The sequence below is a fragment of the Penicillium atrosanguineum genome, assembly GCF_028827265.1.
Source record: "Penicillium atrosanguineum strain IBT 20685 chromosome Unknown utg000008l_segment0_segment0, whole genome shotgun sequence".
Classification (NCBI taxonomy): Eukaryota; Fungi; Ascomycota; class Eurotiomycetes; order Eurotiales; family Aspergillaceae; genus Penicillium; species Penicillium atrosanguineum.
This window is the reverse complement of record NW_026623140.1, coordinates 2,084,198-2,107,216: the sequence shown is the minus strand read 5'-3', so window position 1 is coordinate 2,107,216 and position 23,019 is coordinate 2,084,198. Positions and strand designations below refer to the sequence as shown.

The 23,019-nt window shown below is 47.1% G+C and overlaps 7 protein-coding genes across 7 annotated transcripts; 2 read left to right on the top strand and 5 right to left on the bottom strand.

Moving 5' to 3' along the window:
- Positions 1-970: 970 nt before the first annotated feature.
- Positions 971-1,926, bottom strand: N7443_010308 (Prefoldin subunit 3; the record flags this gene model as incomplete). Its single annotated transcript, XM_056890364.1, has 2 exons — positions 971-1,517; positions 1,577-1,926. 2 exons carry the CDS (start codon positions 1,924-1,926, stop codon positions 971-973), a joined length of 897 nt encoding a protein of 298 aa, XP_056736855.1.
- Positions 1,927-3,526: 1,600 nt separating this feature from the next.
- Positions 3,527-4,231, bottom strand: N7443_010307 (uncharacterized protein; the record flags this gene model as incomplete). The annotated part of the gene is made up of 2 exons (XM_056890363.1): positions 3,527-3,663; positions 3,742-4,231. The coding sequence occupies 2 exons, from the start codon at positions 4,229-4,231 to the stop codon at positions 3,527-3,529; spliced, it is 627 nt and encodes a 208-aa protein (XP_056736854.1).
- A 2,611-nt stretch (positions 4,232-6,842) lies between these two features.
- On the bottom strand, positions 6,843-7,613 carry N7443_010306 (uncharacterized protein; the record flags this gene model as incomplete). Its single annotated transcript, XM_056890362.1, has 1 exon — positions 6,843-7,613. The coding sequence occupies one exon, from the start codon at positions 7,611-7,613 to the stop codon at positions 6,843-6,845; it is 771 nt and encodes a 256-aa protein (XP_056736853.1).
- A 6,508-nt stretch (positions 7,614-14,121) lies between these two features.
- On the top strand, positions 14,122-14,346 carry N7443_010305 (tetratricopeptide repeat protein; the record flags this gene model as incomplete). Its single annotated transcript, XM_056890361.1, has 1 exon — positions 14,122-14,346. The coding sequence occupies one exon, from the start codon at positions 14,122-14,124 to the stop codon at positions 14,344-14,346; it is 225 nt and encodes a 74-aa protein (XP_056736852.1).
- Positions 14,347-15,492: 1,146 nt separating this feature from the next.
- On the bottom strand, positions 15,493-17,299 carry N7443_010304 (putative GABA permease; the record flags this gene model as incomplete). Its single annotated transcript, XM_056890360.1, has 5 exons — positions 15,493-15,860; positions 15,914-16,756; positions 16,815-17,047; positions 17,103-17,163; positions 17,218-17,299. 5 exons carry the CDS (start codon positions 17,297-17,299, stop codon positions 15,493-15,495), a joined length of 1,587 nt encoding a protein of 528 aa, XP_056736851.1.
- A 1,189-nt stretch (positions 17,300-18,488) lies between these two features.
- N7443_010303 (SDR family NAD(P)-dependent oxidoreductase) lies at positions 18,489-19,332 on the top strand (the record flags this gene model as incomplete). The annotated part of the gene is made up of 2 exons (XM_056890359.1): positions 18,489-18,954; positions 19,013-19,332. 2 exons carry the CDS (start codon positions 18,489-18,491, stop codon positions 19,330-19,332), a joined length of 786 nt encoding a protein of 261 aa, XP_056736850.1.
- A 994-nt stretch (positions 19,333-20,326) lies between these two features.
- On the bottom strand, positions 20,327-22,355 carry N7443_010302 (uncharacterized protein; the record flags this gene model as incomplete). Its single annotated transcript, XM_056890358.1, has 10 exons — positions 20,327-20,499; positions 20,554-20,745; positions 20,813-20,932; positions 20,989-21,115; positions 21,178-21,561; positions 21,618-21,720; positions 21,771-21,787; positions 21,837-21,881; positions 21,937-22,038; positions 22,086-22,355. The coding sequence occupies 10 exons, from the start codon at positions 22,353-22,355 to the stop codon at positions 20,327-20,329; spliced, it is 1,533 nt and encodes a 510-aa protein (XP_056736849.1).
- Between the last annotated feature and the right edge of the window lie 664 nt (positions 22,356-23,019).

The window sequence follows — 23,019 nt, the reverse complement described above, 5'->3', positions numbered from 1 at the left end:
AGCAGGTGTACGGCCAATCTGGATATTGAATACACCATTGGAAGAAATTAGAACATGAATGTAGGCATGCTTGAACAACTATCAATGCGGCAATTCACTATCTTGGTTCCAGGTCTCTTCATGAAATACTCATCATCCCGTTATTCATTCTAGTCAACCTATCTGCTTAGATGCCGAATCCCATGATGGGAAGTTTATTGGCCTTTATCGCATGTCGGATCTTGCGAAGTGCAGAGAGAAACACGGCTTCATTGCCCGAGCTAAATTTCAGAAACATGCGCAAATCACCTGTATCGATGAACAGAACAGACCGTCCACTGTAGTGGGCTAGGTGGGGTGTTAGCACATGGACCGGAGACTCACCTTACAGATCGTTGGACGGTCTGAAGGAAGTACGCACCATCTGTGACTCGGCAAACTTCCTCAACATTCTCCAGCCCCTCTAAATCCTCAATCTGGCAAACTATAGCGGTAGGTTCAGCCCACACGTCATACGCTGTCTTGCCCTCTAGCTTTCGGTTCTGCTGTTCGCCGATAAGAGCTGCAGGGGGAAGCTGTGGTCACCCAGCGGTGGAAACCGAAGACAGGGTGAGTCTTAACATGATTGCCAGTTCTGTGTTGTCGGGGAACGCCCTAAAAGCTGCTGGGGTTTCGCCTATGTGTGGTCCGAAAAAGTTTCAATGTAAAGCGGAAAAATGATTCTTCTTTTCGAGGCGATACAGAACCCTTCTTTCATCGTCCCGACCAGGTCCCCTGTTGATTCACGTCGAGCCGAGATAACCAATGGCCCTAGGATCGTGGGCCGAACGGGACTAAAGGCTACGTCCATGAGAGCAGTGACTACAATCTAAGGACTAGTGTCCCAGCAAGTCACGGATAGTCACTCAAAAGACGACTTGATACATACATTTTGGCTCCCCGAAAATCACATTCGCACGATGAAAAAAACCGATCGACCTCGGAATGCAACCTAATCACGATCCTCGGGATGGAAACACAAAGCTCTCACCTCAATACTCTCTCTCGCGGCTTCATGTTCCGTCTCTGGGTCAACAAAAGAACCATGTGGCACCCGCCTCGCCCTCCCATCAACTTTAGAATCAAAAAACTTGATAAAAGTGACCATATTTGGAGTCTGCTTGTAGCGATAGTACCATTTGATATTCGGATTCGCTTTAACGGACCATGCTCCACCCTCCCAGCCGCCTTCTCGCTCGGGGTAAATAAATTTGATAGGGGAAAGGTCATTGTCGGGGGAAGATTTTGCATCTGCTACCGCCAGGGGGTGCTTCAGGATAGTGCGGATCGGACGCCAGACGCTGATAATCTGGTAGCGGGCCTTGAGGAGCTCCGGCGCCTCGTCGCGAAATTGGTGGACGACTCTGGCCTCAGCTCCAGCATAGCTAGTATCGATGTGCACAGTATGGACAGGGCCACGGGGCTGGTCCCCGCTGATCCAGTCCTTTGGGGCTCGGCGGATAGTGTGGTCGAAAATGAAGAACCGAGAAGCACCCGTACTGTCTTTGTTAGTCTGCTCGTTCTATTCACTTCAGGTCCGCATTTTTGTTCTACTTACATGTCTTTGAGAAGTTGCTCCATCTCTGGGTAGTATTCTGCTCGGATCTCCTCGTCGTCGAGGAAGTCCTTTAGTTTACTCTCGTGGTAGTGGAATTGGAATCCATGGCTGTCAAGGGTGTAGTCAAGCTCATGGCCACTAACGTCGTGGATAATGGCGGGAATAGTGATCATAGGTCTCTCGTTTGTTTCTGGCTTGCCGATCCATATTGGGGGGTGGGGAGAACCATCTTCCATCTCTTTGTTAAAAGTGAGTGTAGTCTGAACATGGTGAGGCTTCTCAGGGACTTTTGGCTTTTCTGCTAGCAGATAATCATGAGAGCCGGGGGGAAGAACAATAGCTGAGGCCATGTTGCAAGGTAGATCAACTTAGGTTGTGATATGACTCTGATTTTCTTGAGCTGGGGGATACTGCAGATTTAGGGAGTAAATATGTTGCGGTGTAACTAGTGAGTTCCCTAGGAAAATTTAATTTGTCAAAAGAAAGATGGCTCAGCTCTAGGGAAATATGGGTCACGGTAGCTAATCACATCCTGGTCCCGCAGGCTGTGAGAGGAAAGCCGCTAATCAATCGAAAAAAGCCACAAATATTTTTCAAGGAAGAAAGGGAGATTGGTCATTACATTCCTATGGAGCGCTGAAAGGCAGAGTCGCTCCTCAAAAAACCCTGTAGGCACCCACAGTGAGCTGAGTGGCGCGACGGACAAGCTGAAAATCATATTCTCCACCTCCCAGTCACATACACTCTAAACAAGCCAAGATATGTATATGTACAGTGAGTAAAGGAAGAAAGATGGATAGGTTCGTCCTAATATTGTCAAAATCAACAGTCGCCATGCCAAGGTGCAAAAAGGCCAACATCTAAGGGGTTATCATCTCGCCCTTGGAATGGACAAACACCCGTCTATGCCACATCTTATGCCTAAGCTTGACCATTATCTTCATACCTGCTAGACTCTGATATACACGACGTTACAACGGAAGCAATGAGACAGAAACCACTCGTCAAAAGAAATGGCAGGCCAAGCCAATAACCTCCCAGAACCATTCCCCAGTGGAAGGAAACCGCAAAGAAAGGACCGGATAACAAGCCCCCAATTCCATGCATCATAGCAATTGCTGTGTATAAGCTTCCAACAGAATAAGGGGGTACCAGGGATGTGGCCATGCTGCGCAAACTCACAGGTAATGCTGAACCTAGCGCATTGATTATGAGGCCAAAGATTACGCCGATGGGATGGCTGGATGTTCCCAGGACAAGGCACCCCACGACCAGAATCCAGCAGCCGATCTGTGATAACAATGAGTCTTTCTCACTTGTGCTGAGATTGGTCCGGTGTTCGAGGTATGTATCCAAAAACGGCAGCAACACAGTCGCAAGAAGCAACTGGCAAACATCACCCAAGGTAAACACAAGACTTGCCTGAAACAAATTTAGAAGATCCATCAATTTCCAGACACCTGATGTATATTCAAATCACCAATTGCACTTACTGTACTGTAATCCCATCCGAATCTTTTTGATGTGTACTGTAGAAGCACTGACTTAGAATCGCTGCTTAAACGCACGATAAGGAACACACAGAGTAGGAGTACGATCACTGGATTTGTCCAGATAACTCGAATAGAGGCTGAGAGTTTTTCAAAAGGTCCGCATGGTGCCCCTATTCCAAGCTGACCAGACAGTGATCCCATATCCCTGTCCTCGCTAGAAGACTTGTCACCCATCGAAAGTGTTTCTGGTATCGTCATCATGGCCAACATGGCGAGTATAAAAAGCAAAGATGACAGTATTAGCGGGTCCCATGAGCTCCGTCTCATCAACACGGCACCCCCGGCGCCGCCCAAGATAAAAGCTATCAAATCGGTGGCTGCGAGCCACATAAAACCTCGGGTTCTTTGAAACACATGAGCACAGATAGAGTAAGTGAGCTTCGTGTTGAAATGGTGATTACCGTTCCGCACGAGGGACCACGTCCGCGATGATAGTATATGTGAGAAGGGCGCCAACAGAGCGACCACCGCCGATGACTTGCAAGATAGGCGCCGCCCAGACCATACGAATAGAAAAAGTATCGGGAAAAAAGTCTTTTAGAGATTTGATAGGTCAGTATAAGATTTTGGGTTTCCAGCGTCTATTGCCTGTCTTGGGGGAAGTGGACTCACACACGATTTTAATCCAGGTATCACTGAGGACTATACCAACAAAGGATAGGATAAACACAGGCTTGCGACCGCATTTATCAGCCAGTAGTCCATACGGAAGCACAAAGAATATTCCTACAAACCATATCTGTGAGTTGAGTTCGAAAACATCGATATACTGCGACCTCTGTGGCATCCTACCTGGAATCTGTGCGAGGGAGTCTCCCCACCCTTGCACCAACGCCACTTCACTTTGAACTGCCTCACTCTTACAGTCAAGGGGCTGGTTGGTGAGGTCCAGTTCTGGGTCATGGTAGCGTCTGCAGATAATGTTCTCGACGACGTCTGCTTGGGCGGCCGCGATCACGGACATAGCGAGCAAGAGCAAGAAGGACACAGTATACACCGGCAGAAGTATTTGCAAGCGACATTGTTGTGCAGCCTTTCGCTCTTCGGATTTCGGTGAAATTAGCGGGGTTTCAATGTCCCGCTCAATTTCGGGAAACATCATACATTTAAATTTAGTATCTGATATTTGGATATTTCTCTCTTTTGATTATGGAATTGATTGGACTTTGGGGGAGTAGCAGCTTTAAACGCTTTACGGCTTATGGAGCCAGGTGTCACGAAACAAATCAGACACGCACTAATGCACAGTGCGGTGTCAGGATCCAGTTGATTTGGCAGTCTAACCAGAGATATGCTACCAATATTTTCATCTCTGCTGTTTCATCAAAGCCTCGCGGTCATGCATATGATGCGCATTGTGCCGAGAATACCGGTCCAGCGGCTGGCGTAGTACAAGCAAATTGTCAAGTCAAGAATACGCACGAACACACCGTACTTAGCTTAGCTAAGTAGGTGTGCACCTTTTTGGCTGAGCGGTCGAAAACAAATGTTTTCGTTCCGACACAACTGTATGTCTGGGCCATGCAGTGGATTTCTGTAACCAGGTTTCGTTATAAAACATGATACCGTTAGCTAGCGACTGATAAGGAGCACTTCATACATCTGATCTCAAGATCCACACTACGTACAGGTACTCTGTGGAAATGTATATACACAGGGCAAGGGCTCAGTGCAGGGAGTGACCCAAATATAAGTTCTTTATTTTTCTTGGTTTATTTCGCCGAGAATGACTTACCCCCCAACATAGGGGAACCGATCCACGGTAGCCAAAGAACACTGACCTTTTCGTGGTATAAGAATAAGCTGAACAGGCGGTCTAAAGCTGAGATCTCGGTCGCTTGAAGAAGCTCCAGGCATTTGAACACTTGGTCAGCAGAGATACTGGTTCCATTTGTCCTTTAAAATCAGGCGAGTTGGGCAAGTAGGTCTTATAGCCCTGGTTTCGAACTCATCCTGGCAGCCTGAGAAACCCTGGCTCCATGGTCGCTATCGCCATATAAGTGATACAGGAAAGAAAATAGCCCACAAAAGCATCGATTTTATCACCTTCGTTCATGTCTGCAGGCGGTCGTTTCTCATCACTTTATAGACCCACTTATAGAGCTCGGCACCAACCGCGGTCTGACCACTGCGGTGCGGTTATGTAACCACGAAAACACGGTTGATGTTTGGGATTCCCCTAACTGCGGTTGCTTAAGCCGCTTCCAGAAACCGCACTTAGTTAACTGTGGGTAGACCGCGGTTTGGCAAACAGGCCAAATAACTTGAGTCCATGATGTTCATATTTTATGCAGACCAAAACAGTTGTAAACAAGTCTTTGAATCCATATCAGTCATCACTTTTATGCGTCTTGGCATAGGCTAATTAGGTTGGTTATCCATTTGTGGTTTCTCTGCGGTTGATTCCGGTCTAACCATGCGATTTGGCGGTGCGGTGCGGTTGGCATTCTGCCTAACCATATTTAGCACGGTTGGGGGGTTGCGGTTGGGCTTTGCCTACCCATGCACCGGTTGTGGCGAGGTCTCCCCACTTATGCATGAATCTGGTGGAAATTCATTGACATGTGGGCACATCAGCTGATGGCTGAAAACCAGCTCGGGCAAGAAGCTGCGGGTAGAAGTCGATCACTTTTGGTGTCTGGTATGCTCAGAATGGTTTACGTGCATAATTAAGTAATTCCTGTACGGTTGAGGTTATTCCAATTCATTACGGCAGATTTTGGGTAAAGCAATTGTCGCCGAAACTGACATGCAACTTGGTAGAATAAGACTGCAGAGCCATTCTATACGTCAGAGGTCATGCGATTGGGGCAGGGCTTTTACATGGACCACTAAATATCATTAATATTATTTGAATATTAAACTAATATTCATCGATCTCATGGATGAGGCACCCGTGATGGTTTCAATTAATTCAATACCGAAATAGGAGTGGAAGGTCAACCATCCACCTGCAAATGTGTATTTGAAGTTTTGTGAATCACATCATCGAGGCCTATAGAAGCGAGCTTGTGTATTGATTTTCTTGAGTGCTCATTTGTATCTATAACCTGCTATCGGCAAAAGCTGTGCTCTCGCACCAATCATCGAATCCAGTAAAAGAAGCAGTTGATGGACTCGGAAAAGTCTCTGGAGGCGCGTCAGTCCAAGTTGGACGATTTCCTTGATGTACTTAGGGAGACTAGAAGGCCGTACCACCATTGAAAGAGTTGTACGAAAACGGCCAGCCGTTGCCTGAAGGGCTGCTTGTACTTTCATGTTGAGGTCCACGGCTTGGTGAATCTTCTTGCGAGGAAGCTGGTGCCGAAGACATGCCGGGGTGGCAAAAAGTGCTGAAATCTACTGCGTTCGCATTAGAAAAAAAGGCATATTCAAGACATCGGGTAGTCCACTGTACCAGCTGTTAGTGAAGCGGGTGGCGTTAAATTTTGACCAGCCTGCGATGAAAGGCATGGTGTTACCGTCGCAGAGGTCAATCGAGATGACTTCCAAGGGGTCTGACTAGTTGCATCTGCTGAGTATCTAAGCATCCTCGACTAACAGCGGACTATTTCAGAGATAAAAACTCACCATTGCCCTCTTTCGTCTTTCCGCCTGTCATTGTTCTTAATGCCGCAGAAATGTGGGCAGCCAATTCCGAAAGTTCGAACTGTTCGACAAGCCCCTCGATCCCCATACCTTTCAACATCTGAGCAGCTGCGTGCATCTGGTCTTTAGTGCATCTTGACGTATATCTGCAGGACACCTGTGAGTTGAAGACCGTTGATGAGGATCAACAGGAGAGGGCCATACGCTGAATGTGGTATATCTGAAGGCAGCGCAATAAGATACCCAAGGTCCATTGTTTCGCTAAACATCCCAGCCCACTGTTCATATTTGCAACCGTGGTCTACCCAATTCAACGTTCTATTAGCAGTCTTTTGATCTTGAAAACGACCTGGAAAGTCGTGACAAAGTTTATTCGCAAGCTGAGCACGCATATCCCGGATCCAGTGTGTTCCTGTATGAAAGCCAGCTTCCATGACATGTTTGTAAATGTTGTGGCATTCGAATCTATGAAATATCCTCATGAGATCGCGAATGTCAGCATTATCTTTCTTCGTGGCGATCGCGGCTTCCCATCCCTGGCCGGTTGGGAACGTCGCTTTGGCTTCTTTGATAGTATGTAAGAATCTGTCGCGGTCTGTTTTACATTGCTCGAAAAGGTCTCTGGTACTTGCTGCAAAGGCTATCTCGGTACATGCGGCCAGGCTTGTTTTGTCAAAGGCGTCGCCATCGGCCATAGAGGGGGCGGGTGTTGTTTCAATATGGCACGTGACAGCTCGCTCGGCCGTGGCCAATATGGCAATGGAATCTGTTCCTGTTTGTTGGAGCAAGGGCGTATCTCCTCGAAAAGCCGGGAAAGAGGTAGGCTGGTCATTGAACTGCTCCGGTGTGGTCGCACTTATGTGGAGTAGGTCGGGCTGGGCCGCTGGGTGGACCATGTGGACCGGCTCGTTGCCTCTTTGCAATCCGGAGCGGTGATCGCTCCCACCAGATATAGAAGAATAGATAGGGCTGTGTTGTTGAGTATACGACTGACTCAAGCTTCCCCGGTTGTTGTGCCGCGGTGAAATCTGCGGGCGCTGGCAGACAAAGAGTGGGGTTGGAGATGCCTCGTATTCATGATTGTGGTCTGTTTGGTAGAGGGCATCACCGCACGGCCATGGAGAAAGCCCATGTTGACAAGAAACCGTTTCAAACACTGATACCGTATCACCATCTCCCTTGCTGTGATTAGGGATGGCAGTATCAGAACGATTTAAGGTAGGAACACCCTTGCTGACGGGCCCTAATCCCCGCGTCTATGCATTGACAGAGTTAGCTCGCCAATAAGACATAGAGGAACATTCCAGTATCACCTACCTTCTTGGCAAATAATAACGAAAATAGGCAGTGCAGCGCTGAAACCTCCCCTGGTGAAATACGATCAAGGCATTTGGATACTTTATCCGCCGCGATCGTGGCCTCATTTGCCCTGAAAAAGCGAGCTAGCTGGGCCAGCAATTCTTGTAGCTCTGATTTTGAAACATGCTTCGAACTCATTCCAGCAAGACAAGGGATTGGGAATCTGCAACGCACGGGGTGTAATTGGCATTTGTGGGCTTATAAAGCTACACAATCGCTCGGAGCGAGGTGATCGCCGAGATCGATCTAGGTGAAGAATCGCCCCTCAATAACATGTCGTGACAGCAATGCAGTGCAGCCAGCCACAAATCCCTCCTGCATTGTGAGCTTGCTCGTCCAGCCATCGTTGTTATTGTATGCAGGTGCTTGTCACACCCACTTATGTATGATCTTTTGAAGAATTCAGGGTTATGTGGGGTCTTCTCGTGAGGAGAATCGATGGCTCTTAAAGCACCCCGCAAAGCAACGCCACAGCTCTTCGGACCGCGGTCAAACTGTTGAGAGCTCAACCAGCCCTCTTTTGTAGAGTTATGAACATGGCCGGGGCCTCCAATCAATTCATCATCTGCACCCATGTTGTGCAATCCTCATTAAGAATGTTCGAACGCGGATCCAAGATCACAGTTACAAGATTCGGGAAATGATGCCAACTGAAGTACTCAAGGACAAGATATAGAGCTGCTAGCTGCAGCAGATTGTTAACAGAGCAAACATGAGATTGTCTGGAAACCCGAAGCTGGGGATGGGTTAGCGTAAGGTGAGAGATAAAATAAAATATGACCTCAGACTTTCAGAATACTACTGATTGGTCTTGAGGATCATCTCTCATTGTGTAGCTTCTCGCCCCCGAGCTGGAGGCTCATGGGGCTATGCGGCAGTTGGGAACGGCTTGTTCGGAACTCGCTGATCCCAAGCTCGCACCCATGCGATAGAACAACCTCCTTCAAAACACCCACTTTCTCAGCTGACCCTTTGTTGCTGTCTCTTCCTGGTTTTATACCGTGGAGGCTGTTCGAAACCAGTTCCCAGTAATTGACAAAGGGGCTGTTTGTCTGAACAATGAATCTGGTGCCCTGGTTTAACAACGAGCGATCGAGAGGTGAGCATCCATGGATGGCTGGGTATCTCAAAGAGGGGTGTGATTTATCGTTGCAATCACATGTCTCCAATTACCAATACACAGTATTGCTCGAACTATGTCCCATCCGCACATGAACCTGCTTGGTCTCACTCAAAAAGCTTGGTTGATGTAAAGGAACGGACTGCCCTATATGTGAAGCTTCTTTCATTCATGAATGCGGATCCCGACGAGATTGATGAGCTTCCCGGCACACATGTAGCTTTCACTTTGTTGCTAATCGCGGATGTAAATGAAGCTTTTGGCCCTTAGACAACAGAAATGCTCCGAACACTTACTAAGTTCCTTCAACCAAATATAAACGCTGACTCGGAAATCATAGTGTCGGTCCTCTGTCATGAGGCCGGCGTGGCATCTCAATCAAACGGTGGGTATTAGACGGAGGAATGGGAAAGAACAAAAATCCTAAGCTCAGTGAAGACACCCTCCAACCTCTCTTATCATCTGAGACGAGACTAGTATACTGCAGGCATGTGTCAAACATTATTGAAACGATCGAACCCTTCAAGGAGATTTCGAAGCTTATTCACACAATACCTGAGGCGTTGATGTACGTGGACGAGGTGGCCTGGGCTCCCCATCGCGCGATTGAAGTGATACACTTGGACGTGTACTTCTACGTATTTAGCTGGTATAAATTGTTCGGGCCTTACATTACGCAAATATGTACTCGGCGCAGGGTTCAAAAGCGCTACTTGACTAGCCTCAACCACTTCTTCTTTGACCCATCTGCCCTACACGTTAGGCTAGGCCTTGGCAACAGCTGTATGAAGCTCAAGCATACTGTAACTCCGATTATCACCTATCTCGTTGACAATATGGGTTGGGACTCTGCTATTGCCCACGAGGAAATGACAGTATACGTCTTGGACTACCTCACAGCCAATCCTGATGTATACACTGTATCTAGATATCCAACGGCAGATCCAAAGGCTCGGGTTTCCCTGATTAGCTTCACTGTTAATGGACTGGCATCTAACGAGGTCGCGAAGATCATTTATGAGATCTCGAACTTTCGGCTCATCATAGGTGATTGCTGGTCTCCTCGGACCGTTCACGACGTCATTGGACTTCCAGATCACGGCATCATCTGGATCTTGGTACATTACGGTACTGTGGAGGATATAAGGGCATTGACACAAACGTTGGATCAGGTGGTATCATTTATGAAAAATTAGTTCAATCGTTATTGGCGCCTAACTGCAAAATCATACATGTCTGTTTTTTATGTATATATAACGTGACAACGGAATAACTGCTTTGGAGTGTATTTTGATAACCAGAAATTCATAGGTAGAGATTTACAGAAGCCAGACGTGAGATCTGAGCTTCCCACTTAATCAATCGAAACAATGCCTAGGTAGCATGAGATCCTTCGCCACCTGGCAATACTGGACTTCCGCGAGAAGAAGCAAAGGACCCACGATGGGGAATATTCCTTTGTAATCTTGAAAGAGCACAGGCCATGCAGTGATATACGTCAAGTCCTAATATAGCGTCCACGGGTATATGCATGCGTCGTTGCCAGTCACACCGCTCCTGACTCCTCGGTGGGCCTCGCAAGAACATCTGCATTTACTCAAAGGCTTTGCGTCCCTTTACAGGGAGGTGGCCGACAATATTCCTGCAGAACTCTGCTACAGATGATTGTGGAAGAGTATGATACGCAATTGAGACATCGGTGGGAGATCCCTTACGATATTGGTAAAAGTTTCACTTGGCACAATGTTGATGGCTGTGGACTAATTAGCATACAACGATTTGGGATAACCGCACGGTTCACCATACTTCCATCTTCGATTTTGCTGGGTTAGGCGCTCGCACGGGTCATCGTGCGGTTGGAATCGGCGAGAAGCCATATTTTGACCCGAACAGCAAGACGCGTCATCAGGCCCTTGCGGAAGGGTCGACTTAGTCTAGCGATATTTTTTCTCTCTCTATGATATATGAAGCTCGTAGCTGGAATTCCGGCTACACCAACTTAGGGAAAATTACCCTAGCTCATGAAAAGATATTCACATTGTGATATGAGGCTGGTGCAGATCAGGAACCAAGCCGCACCATCGGAATTAAGTCCGAGGTGTCTATACGGACGACCAAGTTGAGTGGAAATCAACTTGGCTTATTCTCAAACTTCCCTCTGAAATAATAAGACAATTCATACCTCTGAACTATAACGATTCATTCTATCTTAGTCGAAGGAAGTGTTACTGCCGCAAAACGGCACTTGTCAAATTCCGCCCGGGATACATACTCGGAGCAAATTATGTGGTTGATGCTGGTGTTTGAACTCGCTTCCAGAATGCTGTCGTTTCCGTCAAATTGAAATGATTGGATGTGGGGCTGACATGCCCCAGCCTCACTTTTCGACCCCGCTGCTCCTCAAGACCAACCCATGTCTGATTATACCTTCACTATATCTGAATTCTTCTTAACTCCCTATCCAACTATAAAAAAATTATGGCTACCAGATCTCCCCTTTCTCATAAGAATTACACGGTCGGATGCATATGCGCCTTGCCACTGGAAATGCGGCTGCGAAGCTGATGCTGGACACAACACACCCTAGTCTCTCTCAACCTTCGACTGATAAAAATACATACATTCTCGGGGACATTGGAGGCCATAATTTTGCCATTGCCTGTTTACCAGGTGGAGCATATGGCAATGTATTAGCGGCAACGGTGGCGACGCAGTTGCTTTCGACTTTCCACTCTATCCGGTTTGGTCTGATGGTCGGTATTGGTGGAGGGGTACCAAGCAACAAGGCAGACGTTCGACTAGGCGATATTGTGGTAAGGCAGCTGACGGAAACTTCTGGGGGTGTGATCCAGTACGACTTAGGTAAAGCCTTAACCAGGGGTCAATTCCAGCGGACAGGAATGTTGAATAGGCCACCAGAGATTCTGTTGACCACTCTTGCTACATTGCAAGCCCACCATCTCACAGAAGACAGCCGAGTCTTAGAGTTCGCTTTCGATGCTCTGACTAAAATGAAACCCAACAAAACCAAAAGCTTTACTCGTCCAGCCGAAGAGGACTGTCTATACCAAACGGAATATGAGCACGTTACATCCTATACATACGCCAACTGTGATCGATCAAAACTCGTTCCACGAATATCACGGGACTATGAAGAGCCAATAATTCACTATAGACTAGTTACATCTGCGAATCAGGTAGTGAAGGATGCCAGGCGGCGAGATCAACTAGCTAAAGACCTTGGAGTATACTATATAGAGATAGAAGCAGCAGGCCTCATGGATAGCTTCCCATGTCTAGCCATTCGAGGCATATGCGACTATGCTAATTCACATAAGAATAAGGAATGGCAGGGATATATAGTAGTGATAGCAGGGGCATATGCTAAAGAGCTGCTTTTGGTAGTTCCAACCAATCAGCTTAATAGTACCCCCTCAGCACGAGATACTCTGGCAGACTCTGGTAAGAAGCTCTATATTTTAGCTTTAGGCCCTCTAGTCTAGTTTGAGTCCGTTGCTAAATAAAGCATTTGGTGTTTAGTTGATCGCTTTATTGTTCCAGTAGACCCTAGTGTCGTACCAGTTATTAATAACTTCCTAGGGTGGCAAGACGAGCTAGATCGACTATGGCAGTACTTGAAACCAACAGACTTCCCATATCGAAAGGTTGCGATTCTCCATAGGCTTGGTGGGATAGGAAAGACACAGCTAGCGAGTCACTTCGCACGAGGCCACAAGCGTGATTTCACTGCTATATTTTAGATTAGTGGCAAGGATCGAGGCGCACTCCTACAATCTTTGAGCTCTATCTTCTCTCGACTACCAGGACAGTCTCAGAATAATATAGCTATCGATGACAAAGAAGTGGAGCAACGAGCGAGACACGTGATTCAATGGCTAGCGTTAGATAGCAACTCAAGCTGGTTTATTATTTTTGACAACGTATCAATACCTTCCAATCAGCGGCACTATTAGTGATATATATGATATTGGACAGTTTTTTCCCCGGCCGATCATGGCTCCATTATCATTACTTCTCGCCTCCCGGGCCTAACCGAACTGGGGAAGTCTTTTCCAATCCTTAAGCTTAACTTAACGGATGCAATTCAACTACTCTTGCAGAATAGCGGTCTATCAGAAATCACCACTGAAGACCTCAAAGACAGTCCAGATATGAGAAGATTCAATATATATGCTTTTTCAACAATACTGATTTGCCTAGATATCTCTGCCCTTACTAGTCGCCTTGATGGTCTGCCGTTAGCAATTGTTATCGCGGCAGCATTCATACGTCAAACCGGAATCAGCATCACCGAGTACTTACATTATTATCAACATTCCTGGGCTGATTTACAATCGCAATCAAGTCCTAGACATCAATACTAGCAGGGTAATATACTACAAACTTGGATAATCTCATATCATAAGATTCAGAAGCGATATCCGAATACAGCAGAGCTATTACTACTACTTGTATGCTTTGATAATCGAGATATCTAGTATGATTCAGTGAAAGGTGGTGACAATAGCTCAAATGCCCCTACCTGGCTTAAAAACGCTATATCAAGCGGACTCACGTTCAGAATTGGAGTAAAGTCCCTTATCGGATTCTCTCTTCTTGAAACTAAGCCACAAGAAGGAAGCTATGCGATGCACCCAGTGGTGCAAGACTGGTGCCTCCATATTGCACGCACGGACAAAAAAGTAAATTTCACCCAGCTTTATGAACTGGCACTAATTTCTATTGGATGCACTGTCCCTAGTGCAAGTGATAGGAGTTATTCAAAGCTCCAACGATGGCTTGTTCCACACGCGAATTTTGTACGCCATAGGGAATTATGTGGTAGAAGCATTTCAGTATGGAGAGCATTTGATGGGTTAGGGAGTTTTTACAAAAATCGGACTCGGCTCAAGGAGGCCGAAGAGATGTACCAGCGAGCACTGGCAGGCAAGGAGAAGGCCCTCGGTCCAGATCATACGTCTACTCTTGATACGGTAAACAGCCCTGGTCTTCTCTACTCTGATCAAGGCAAACTCAAAGAGGCCGACGAGATATACGAGGGAGAATTGCCAGACAGCCAGGAGGTCGAAAAATCCAATGCTAACAAGGGACGGCGGGCTATAGAGAAAATCAAAAGATGGCTTAAATAATAAGAGGGAAACAACTGCATACCCACAATACGTTTGGAAAGAATAGCCATGTCACTATGAAATATCCTCTATATGAGTTTACTATAGTAATCATAATCGCACGCCATCGCCGTAGAGCAGGCCGCGGCACAATGGTTGATACAACTCAAGCTTGAATAATTTAACAAAAAAATATAAAGGAAACATATCTACATTAATTTTCATTTTAAGATTCATATGTTATATTCAGAAACTTATATTATTTAATCTAGGGAATATGATTGTAAATTAACTATGCAATCTTCAAACGTCCTCTCAATCACGTCACTTCCACTAGATCCCATCATAAAGTCACATGGCAAAGTATGAAGAAGGAACCAACGCCAGGTGTGTATAGTGGGGATATCGTGCGGTAGATTGGACGTGTTTGATGGTGGGCCTGGTATGTTTAGATCTGTAGAAGTACATGTACAGATACCATTGTAAGTATTTTACTTGTTCCTAGTCATACAATTCACCCTTCGAACAGATCCTGAACATAAAGACTAACCATATATGGATTAGTGCGCCATTGTGATTAGGGTTTGAAAGAGCTTCTACGTGTTATCGACATGGAAGGCGATAGCGGTCGGCACAGTAAATGTGACGGCCTAGGTTAGTGAAAGACCTGCTGCACCTATATTAACTCTTCTAATGTTCAATAATATAAAGGTAATTGAGAAGAACGAGACTAGAGCACCGGTCAGTTAGCACACAGAGTGAGCTAGCGGTTACTAGCCCAGAGGTAGATATGTGGCCGGTTATAGGCATTGATACGTCGATGGTTGTTGACTATAAAGCGAGGGCCATCACCATAATGCTAAAACAGCCGATCGGCTTCAAAACTAGTTCAAATATGGAGGAAAGGAAGCTAATTAGCCTTAGCATTTATTTGTCTCTTCTCTAGCTATGTTCAAAGCCACGGAAATTTTCTATTCCTCTCATCCGGAGGAGCACTTAATGTATCATCTATAGATATCATTTAAGACCAGTGTTCACTTGAAAGGCAGATTTAAAAAATCTTGCATTCAGGGATTAAGCAACATTTGCTATTTATGCGTGTATATTCCTTAGACGTACATTTTTTTATCTTGATACAGACTTCCCGAATGCCAAGAGATCACTAAATCAGGTTTCTTCCCCGTCCATCTTGGCTTCGGCCGGCTGAGAAGCAGTTTGGGCATTGTTATTTTCACTAGAAAAGCCCATTGCGCCAGGACCGGTAAATCTCTTACGGCCAGTAGTGACCCATGTGATTAGGCTGATCAGCGCAATCACACCAATAGCAGCACTGGTATAATTCATCGACTCATGATTCACGGGGGCCGTACTCGGGAAGTTGAATGTGATAGAAGCAAAGAGAAGGAAAGTCAGCCCCACGATATTAAGCCCGATTGACACCGGGGTAGAGAAGGCATAAGGACCAGTGAGCTTGGTGACGTGGCCCGTGTAGTAGCCAATGAGGCGAGCCGCAAGAGCCATAGCGTAAGAGAGATCTAGTATAGTTATATTAGTCTTGAATTTGTTGGCCGAGGACTCAAGTACTTACAGAAGCCTTCGGTAGAAATGGAAATGACGGTCTCGAATCCAGTTGTTGTACCAAACTCAATGGCGTCCAGCGCCAACTGCACGGCGAGTGTAAGGAGAACGGCATTCACCGGCACTTGGGTCTTGCTGTTAACCTTGCTGAAAACCTTAGAAAAAGGAAGCCCATTATCACGCGCAAAGGCGTAGATGGAACGGGAGCTTTCAGCCAGGATGTTGTTACCAGCGACGATGACAATAACTGCGATCATACTGGACAAGATACATGTGGCAGCCTTGTTGCCGGTAGAGTCGTAAATAATTTGGATGACCGGGACACCGGTGCTACTTTCGGCAGTCTTCGTGATGTCGCCGATGCAGAAGCACAGTGTAAGAAGAAAAGCAAACCCGGTCACGGCACCCAGAATCACCGCCATCACGATGGCCTTTGGCGCCTCCTTGGAAGCTGACTTCATTTCCTCGGTCATGTGTGAAGGAGCATCGTAGCAGCACATTCCGAAACATGACTGTAAGATACCAATAACTGCAGCCATCCCTGTACCCCATCCTGTTGTGTTCTCAAATTCCTGGAATACGAATGAAGCGGGCTGCAGGTGATCGTTGGTGGCGAGAAGTGTAATGGTGACAATGATGAAAGAACCGACATTCCAAATCAGAATAAACTTGGCGATCTTGTGTAGCAGATGGGAGCCCCAGAGGTTGACAGCAGTAGACAGAAAAGCGACGAGATAGGCGACCAAAACCGTTTGCCATCTCTGGATTTCATATTCTGGATACACGAGATTTGCCATTCCCAGCACGAAGTTTGACGCGATAGAGTTGTTTGTGGCGCCCATTGCCAAGATACCTATAATGAGATGTCAGTATATCTCAGTGACTAGTCGACACCTGAAGTATAGACATACCGATTATGAGAAACCAGCCAGTGATATAGGAAAGACCACGAGCGATTTTTGGAGGAGCCAGAGCAGCCACCCAGGAGTATTGGCCTCCTGCCACGGGGTACATGGAGCACATTTCGGCCATGGGCATGGCAACCGCAAGAGTCAAAATGCTAACACCGATGAAACTAAAAACCATCACTGGCGGACCACCAGAAGTTACACCAACGATGAAGACACCACTCAGAGCCGTCCATCTGTCAAGGCTGTCAGTTCTGCCATGTTCAGTGGCCTGGAGATGGTGATGCTCACGATGTTACGACACTAAAACTGAAGCCGATCATACTAAGTAGGCCAAAAGACCGTTTGAGTTCTTGAATCAATGTCAGTCTTGACCTCGTACCCTCTTTTGTTCAATTATGCTCACCTTGTTCATACCCCAAGTTCTCTAGACGAACGTCTTCGTTGGTAGCATCCTGAAATACCTCATTGTCCTTTTCTTTAGACATGATTGCGAACCTCTCTATATCCGAGATGGAAGTTGGTGAGATGCAATGGCAAGCGGGGGAGGAACATATAACCCCATCGGCAGGATCGGAGCGCTTCTCCTCATTCCCCATGCTTTCCTAGACGCCCCCATGGGAACCTTCTTGTGATAGACGATAAGATAGATAGTCATCTATACTTACCTGATCAAGAAGGTCTCCGCGATGATTGTGGGTCCAGTCTACCAGTCCCGGCCCGGCAACAAAACCTCGAGGCGTTATTTGCGGGGAGGCCAGGCTATACCTCGATATCGGCCCATTCCGCCTGATAAGAAGGCCAAGTTGCAATTATCATTTGTCGGGGGAGGCTTAAGACCCGAATACTCATATCAATCTGCGAATTTATGTCGTCCGAATTGTGTAATGAAAAAGCCCGGAGGCTTGGTCGTCTCCTGCTGTTGCCTTTGTTGAATTAGCTTTCCGCCCATTCAGGGGTTGCTGTCTGCGGAAGGCTTCCGACCCTATCACAGACGAGGTTTATATATCACAGAGGGAGTGAAGCTTGCTACGGGCTGCCAATTTGGAGATGGCGTTTTTGTAGGGCTCCCCAATCGGATAGGGAGATGAGCCTCGCCGGAGGCCAATGCGAATACTCCAAATAAGGCAATAGGGCTTAGGGCTTCCGGAACAAATGATTCCGGCCACGAACCCCTTGTAAAATTGGGCGATACGCAGAGTCGTATTGCAACCAGCGGATCTACAGGCAAATCATCAAACGTCTAATGCAATGACAGGCAACACAGTTGCCAGAACAAACTGTATGAAACTTCTTGGCATCAAACTGATATTCTTCCAATCTACCAACTCATTTCTTCAATTAAATCTCTGTCTCTTTCTTTCAATCTCACTAAAAGTCCAGAAAACGACTTCTTGACACACTGCGTATCAGAATTACAGCTCGGCACGTACAAACCCCTTAGGTGGTTCGATGCGGGCGCCCTGGCTGCTCCCCAGGAAAATCAAGACCGAGCCGTGGCCAAAGTGGACAGAAAAGAATCGCATCTTAGCGTTTTCTAACCGAGGACGGATGTGATGCTTTCCGTATCCACGCGTACAATCATACTTAAATTTGCGTAGCTCACGTCTCTGCTCAAACTGAACATCACTTTCCATCTCCTTGCATTTGTACATCACCACGTACTGATCTCTCGCAATGTCAGAGCAAATCCTCGCCGGCAAGACATGTCTCGTCACTGGTGGTGGCGGTGGCCTGGGAAAAGTCATTGCGACCAAGTTCCTTGAGGCCGGTGGTAGCGTCGTGATTTGCGACGTAAACGAGGAGCGACTGCAGGAGACCTCGGCTGAGTTGTCATCGAAGGGGCCTTTCAAGGCCATCAAGACCGATATCACCAACAAGGAAGCGGTGCAAAGCCTTTTCGATGAAGTTATCCGCGAATTCGGCAAGATCGATGTCCTGGTTAACAACGCCGGAATTATGGATCAATTTGACCCTGTTGGAGACTTGGACATCGAGCTCTGGGAGCGAGTGATGGCCATCAACCTCACTGCGCCTTTCCTTCTAAGCAAGCTGGCTGTGAAAAACATGCTGGAGCAGGAGAAGCCTGACGGCCGCATTATCAACATTGTTTCAGTGGCCGGTCGTGCTGGCTGGGCTAGTGGTATGTCAACTGTTCTGCGTTCTTTCTGTTTCGTATTGTCTAATGATTTTCCTCTCAGGCGCTGCCTATACCGCCAGCAAGCACGGTCTTGTAGGCTTGACCAAGAACACTGCCGCTTTCTACGGCACCAAGGGAATTAAGTGCAACGCTCTTATGATGGGCGCTATGCAAACCAACGTTGCCGATGCATTCAAGACCGGTATCAACATGGAAGGATACCAGAAGATGAACACTATCTTCGAGTCGATCAAGGCTCCTTACTGTGATTTGGAGGAGGTTGCCGGTTTCTGTACCTCAATGACTTATGGCAAGGGAGCTAGCATCATTAACGGTGCTTGCATTGCTATGGATCAGGGCTGGACTGCTACTGTCGGCTAAGAGCTCTGTCGTCTTCAGAAAATGAGCGACTGTCTTATTAGCGAGGCTTGTATATGAAACTTGGAGTTTTTTCGAGGAAATATTGCAAATAAAATATGCACATTTGATTGGTTCTTTCTTTCACGTTAACGTTCTTAAATTGCCCACGACGCCCCGTCGTTTCCTGTACTAACGACATCTCCAGATCATGACACGAGCGGCTTCAGATTAGGCGGTTCCCGCTCCCACTGCTCTGCGCCCTCGGGAATATCCATAATCGCATGCTGAGTCCAAATATGAACCGCTTCCCGCATAATCCCCTTATTCAGATTTTCAAGACAGCCACCTTTCACATTGGCAGTAGCTGTAGGGCCCGGCTTTTCCCCTGGTGCGGGCATAACATCACGGAACCGATGCAAGATTCTAGAACCGCAGCTCGTACAGAAGAGACACTCCATGTGTCGTCCTTTGAGAGTGAGACGGGTGTATATTCCTACGAAGCCAGAGCTGGACTCAGGGAGCTCGAAGTAGGGAAATATGGCTGTGATGCCATGGGCAGATGAGCTTTGGTGCTGGCATTCGGTGCAGTGGCAGGCGTAGAGCTTGAGGGGGTTTCTCTGTGGGTGTGGTGAATGTGATTTTGCCACACTGGCAACGTCCTTGCATGCCCATCGTTTCAGTTGTACGTGATGGTAGTTGTAGTTGTAGTTGTTGCTGGAGGGGTGGAGACGACAGTGAGGGGCACACGACAAGCTGAATACGAGGTTTCACAACGTCACAAAGTTTTCTGCATTCAGGAGGGAGAAACGTGAAAAAGATTTCTAACGTGGCGGCTTAAATGTAGGGCCATTTTCCTAGTCGTTCCCACCGGGAACTCAAAGCCTACTCTACCCTCAATCTCAAAGTGATGAATATATCAGCGATCGGAGGGTTTGCATTCTAAATTGAAAACCACAGTGAACTAGTTACTAGTATTCTTCTAGAAGGCCAGCCAACTTGTATTCCGGTCCAAACATCAGGATGACTCAATTAGCTCTGGGGGTGGGCGTCTTGAAGGAAAAGTAGCCTCCCAGGCACTCATGACTTTCACCAAGAGGGCCTCTTGGTTTCTTCCAGCGATGGCGGAAACCCCAAATGGTCGGCCATTGTAGTCCAGATATCCCAGAGGCATTGAACAGAGCGGGAATCCTGGGTAGTATATTAGCATCGAATTCCATGGACCTCGTTCTGATGAGAACCTACCTCCAGCAGTTGCCATAGATGTGAGACTGCAATCCGTAGGGCCAAGAATTACGTCTACATCATAAGTACCGAGTACCTTTTCAATACCCTCATCACGCGCTACCTTTCTCAGGTGTGCTAGGTGTCGGTCGTAGTCTTCTGAAGACAAGTCCAATTCTTGTGAGCTGACGAGGGTATCTTGTCGCGAGTGATCTAATGGAATTGTGAGTCAACTACAAACAGATTCAAGCAAGATTCCGAGAGCTGGAGAGTAACATACGTGGAGGTAGCTCTTTATCAGCATGTTTGATATTGTAATCAATGACTTCTGCGAGCGATCGCACCTCGCTCTCTTCGAGGTCTTGAAGGTAAGCATTGATTTCTCGCCTCTCGTCAGCCACTAGTAAAAAATGTTAGCCTGAAGAAATTGGCTGCATCATCCTGACCAAAACGTACATATAATCTTCCATTCGCTGTTCTCGCCATCAAGATTTAACTTGTCGTCCGTGACCAAGTCAACATCATTGACAAACTTCTTTGCTAGGGACTTGATGGTCTCGTATGCTTGACGGATCTCGCGAGCCTGTTCACTTATGAGCTACCGCTCTACCACAATTTACCATAACAGACAAGGAACGAACGCACCATCTGAGCTTCGGCTTCATCGGCAGGCTTGACATAAGTCTCGGGGAACTTCCATATCTCAGGATTAAGAACTGCGAGTGAGATGTCGGACCATGATCCGGTTAGATCCTTCGTATATGATATCGAAGGATCTCTTCCAGTAATAACATCCAAGAGAGCCGCCAGATCGTAGGATGACTTGGTCATGGGCCCAGCCGAGTCAAATTTGGAGGAGATAGGCACGATCCCACTTGAAGAAACAAGACCGATCGTTGGCTTGATCGTGTAAAGTGCCGCACGACCAGAAGGAATTGTAAGGGATCCATCTGTCTCGGTGCCAATTGAGAAGGGCGCGTATCCAGCAGAGACGCCAACAGCAGAACCAGTAGACGAACCCGAGGGATTCTTGAGATGTGGTCAGCGGTGCAGTTCCCTTATTTCTAGTACGAGTTAGAACTCACAGAGTGACCATCATGCGAGTCCTCAGGGTCGATTCCGCCGCGAACATACGCGGATTGTGTTTGGCCGCCTACTGCAGACCAGCCATTTGGCATATCAGAGCCTCTGCCATCTTGTCAGCGATGAAGAACAGTAGTAATAAGAGTCAGTAATACCGCGCATTTGCAAATTCCTATACCCGTCAGTGTATATCTTTTTATTGGGGTGATATGAACACTTACAGCTAAGTTAGCCTTTCCCAAGATGATGAGACCCGCAGCGAGGATCTGGACTGGTATTAGCTTGGTGGAAATGGGGATGCCAAACAATAGGCTGTCATACTTGATCGATAATTTTAGCACTTCTTCGCGGCTTTGAGCTCAGCAAAGCAAGGCTACCGACACTGGTTGGGAGACCTAGGGCCGGGTGAGTAGCAATGTTGTCCTAGGAACTGTCAGAATCTACCCAAAGGCCAAAAGTACTGAACCGACCTTGATGATGATCGGAATTCCGTGCAATGGCCCGCGGACTTTTCCAGCTGCTCTCTCCTGGTCAAGCGATCTGGCTGCTGCCTTGAGCAGGTCTTTCGGGGTTATCTGGATCATGGCATGAAGCCTGCCATCGTGTTTCTCGATTTGAGCCAGATATTGGTCGATGAGGCCAAAGCTTGTCACCTCGCCATTTTCCAACAGCTTTTGCAAACCTTGAGCATCAATGGTGAGGACATCCACGGCCCTCTCGCTCTTGGTTGGGATAGTCATCAGGTCGGCGCTTCAAAAGATGCGGGACTACAGCCACTATTTGCACAATGATCGGCGATAGCTTTTTGGCCACTGTGACTTGTGACTGACAATCTTGAAGTTAGGTTATTTTTGGTTTTTTTTTGGGTGAGTCTACCGGTGCCAAATGATGCACGCGATTGTGGCTACAATCGGTCGGGGAAATGAGGGGCAGCGCTAGAGCGGCGGCTGTAGCCGCTTAATTTTGCTACGGGGAGACCGAGGATGAATGTATGGCTAATGGGTCTAAGTACTCTATTCTCTTGACCTTTTGGAATATTCCCTTGCGTTAGACATGATAAAATTATCAATACGCCTATTGATCTGGAGCAATTTTCCTGTTTCTTAATATTATCAAAGGATACTGTATCAAATACCACGTGCATTCATTCATGGCTTCCAAACGAAACACACAATGTAATCAATAGAGAGTTATATAGTGCTGTATACCATCTATACGAAACCCGATCACTTTCGGTTGTCTTGAACACAAGCAGCCGGAAGATCCATGAGAAACGGTTGTATGGACACTTAGGGCGAAATGAGGGTCCCTGTTCTCAGGGGCATCAAATTTGGTAGGGACCCACTGGGTTGATATTGGATCGGAAACTCGATAGTACCACTGTCCTACCTGCAGTCACGAGCC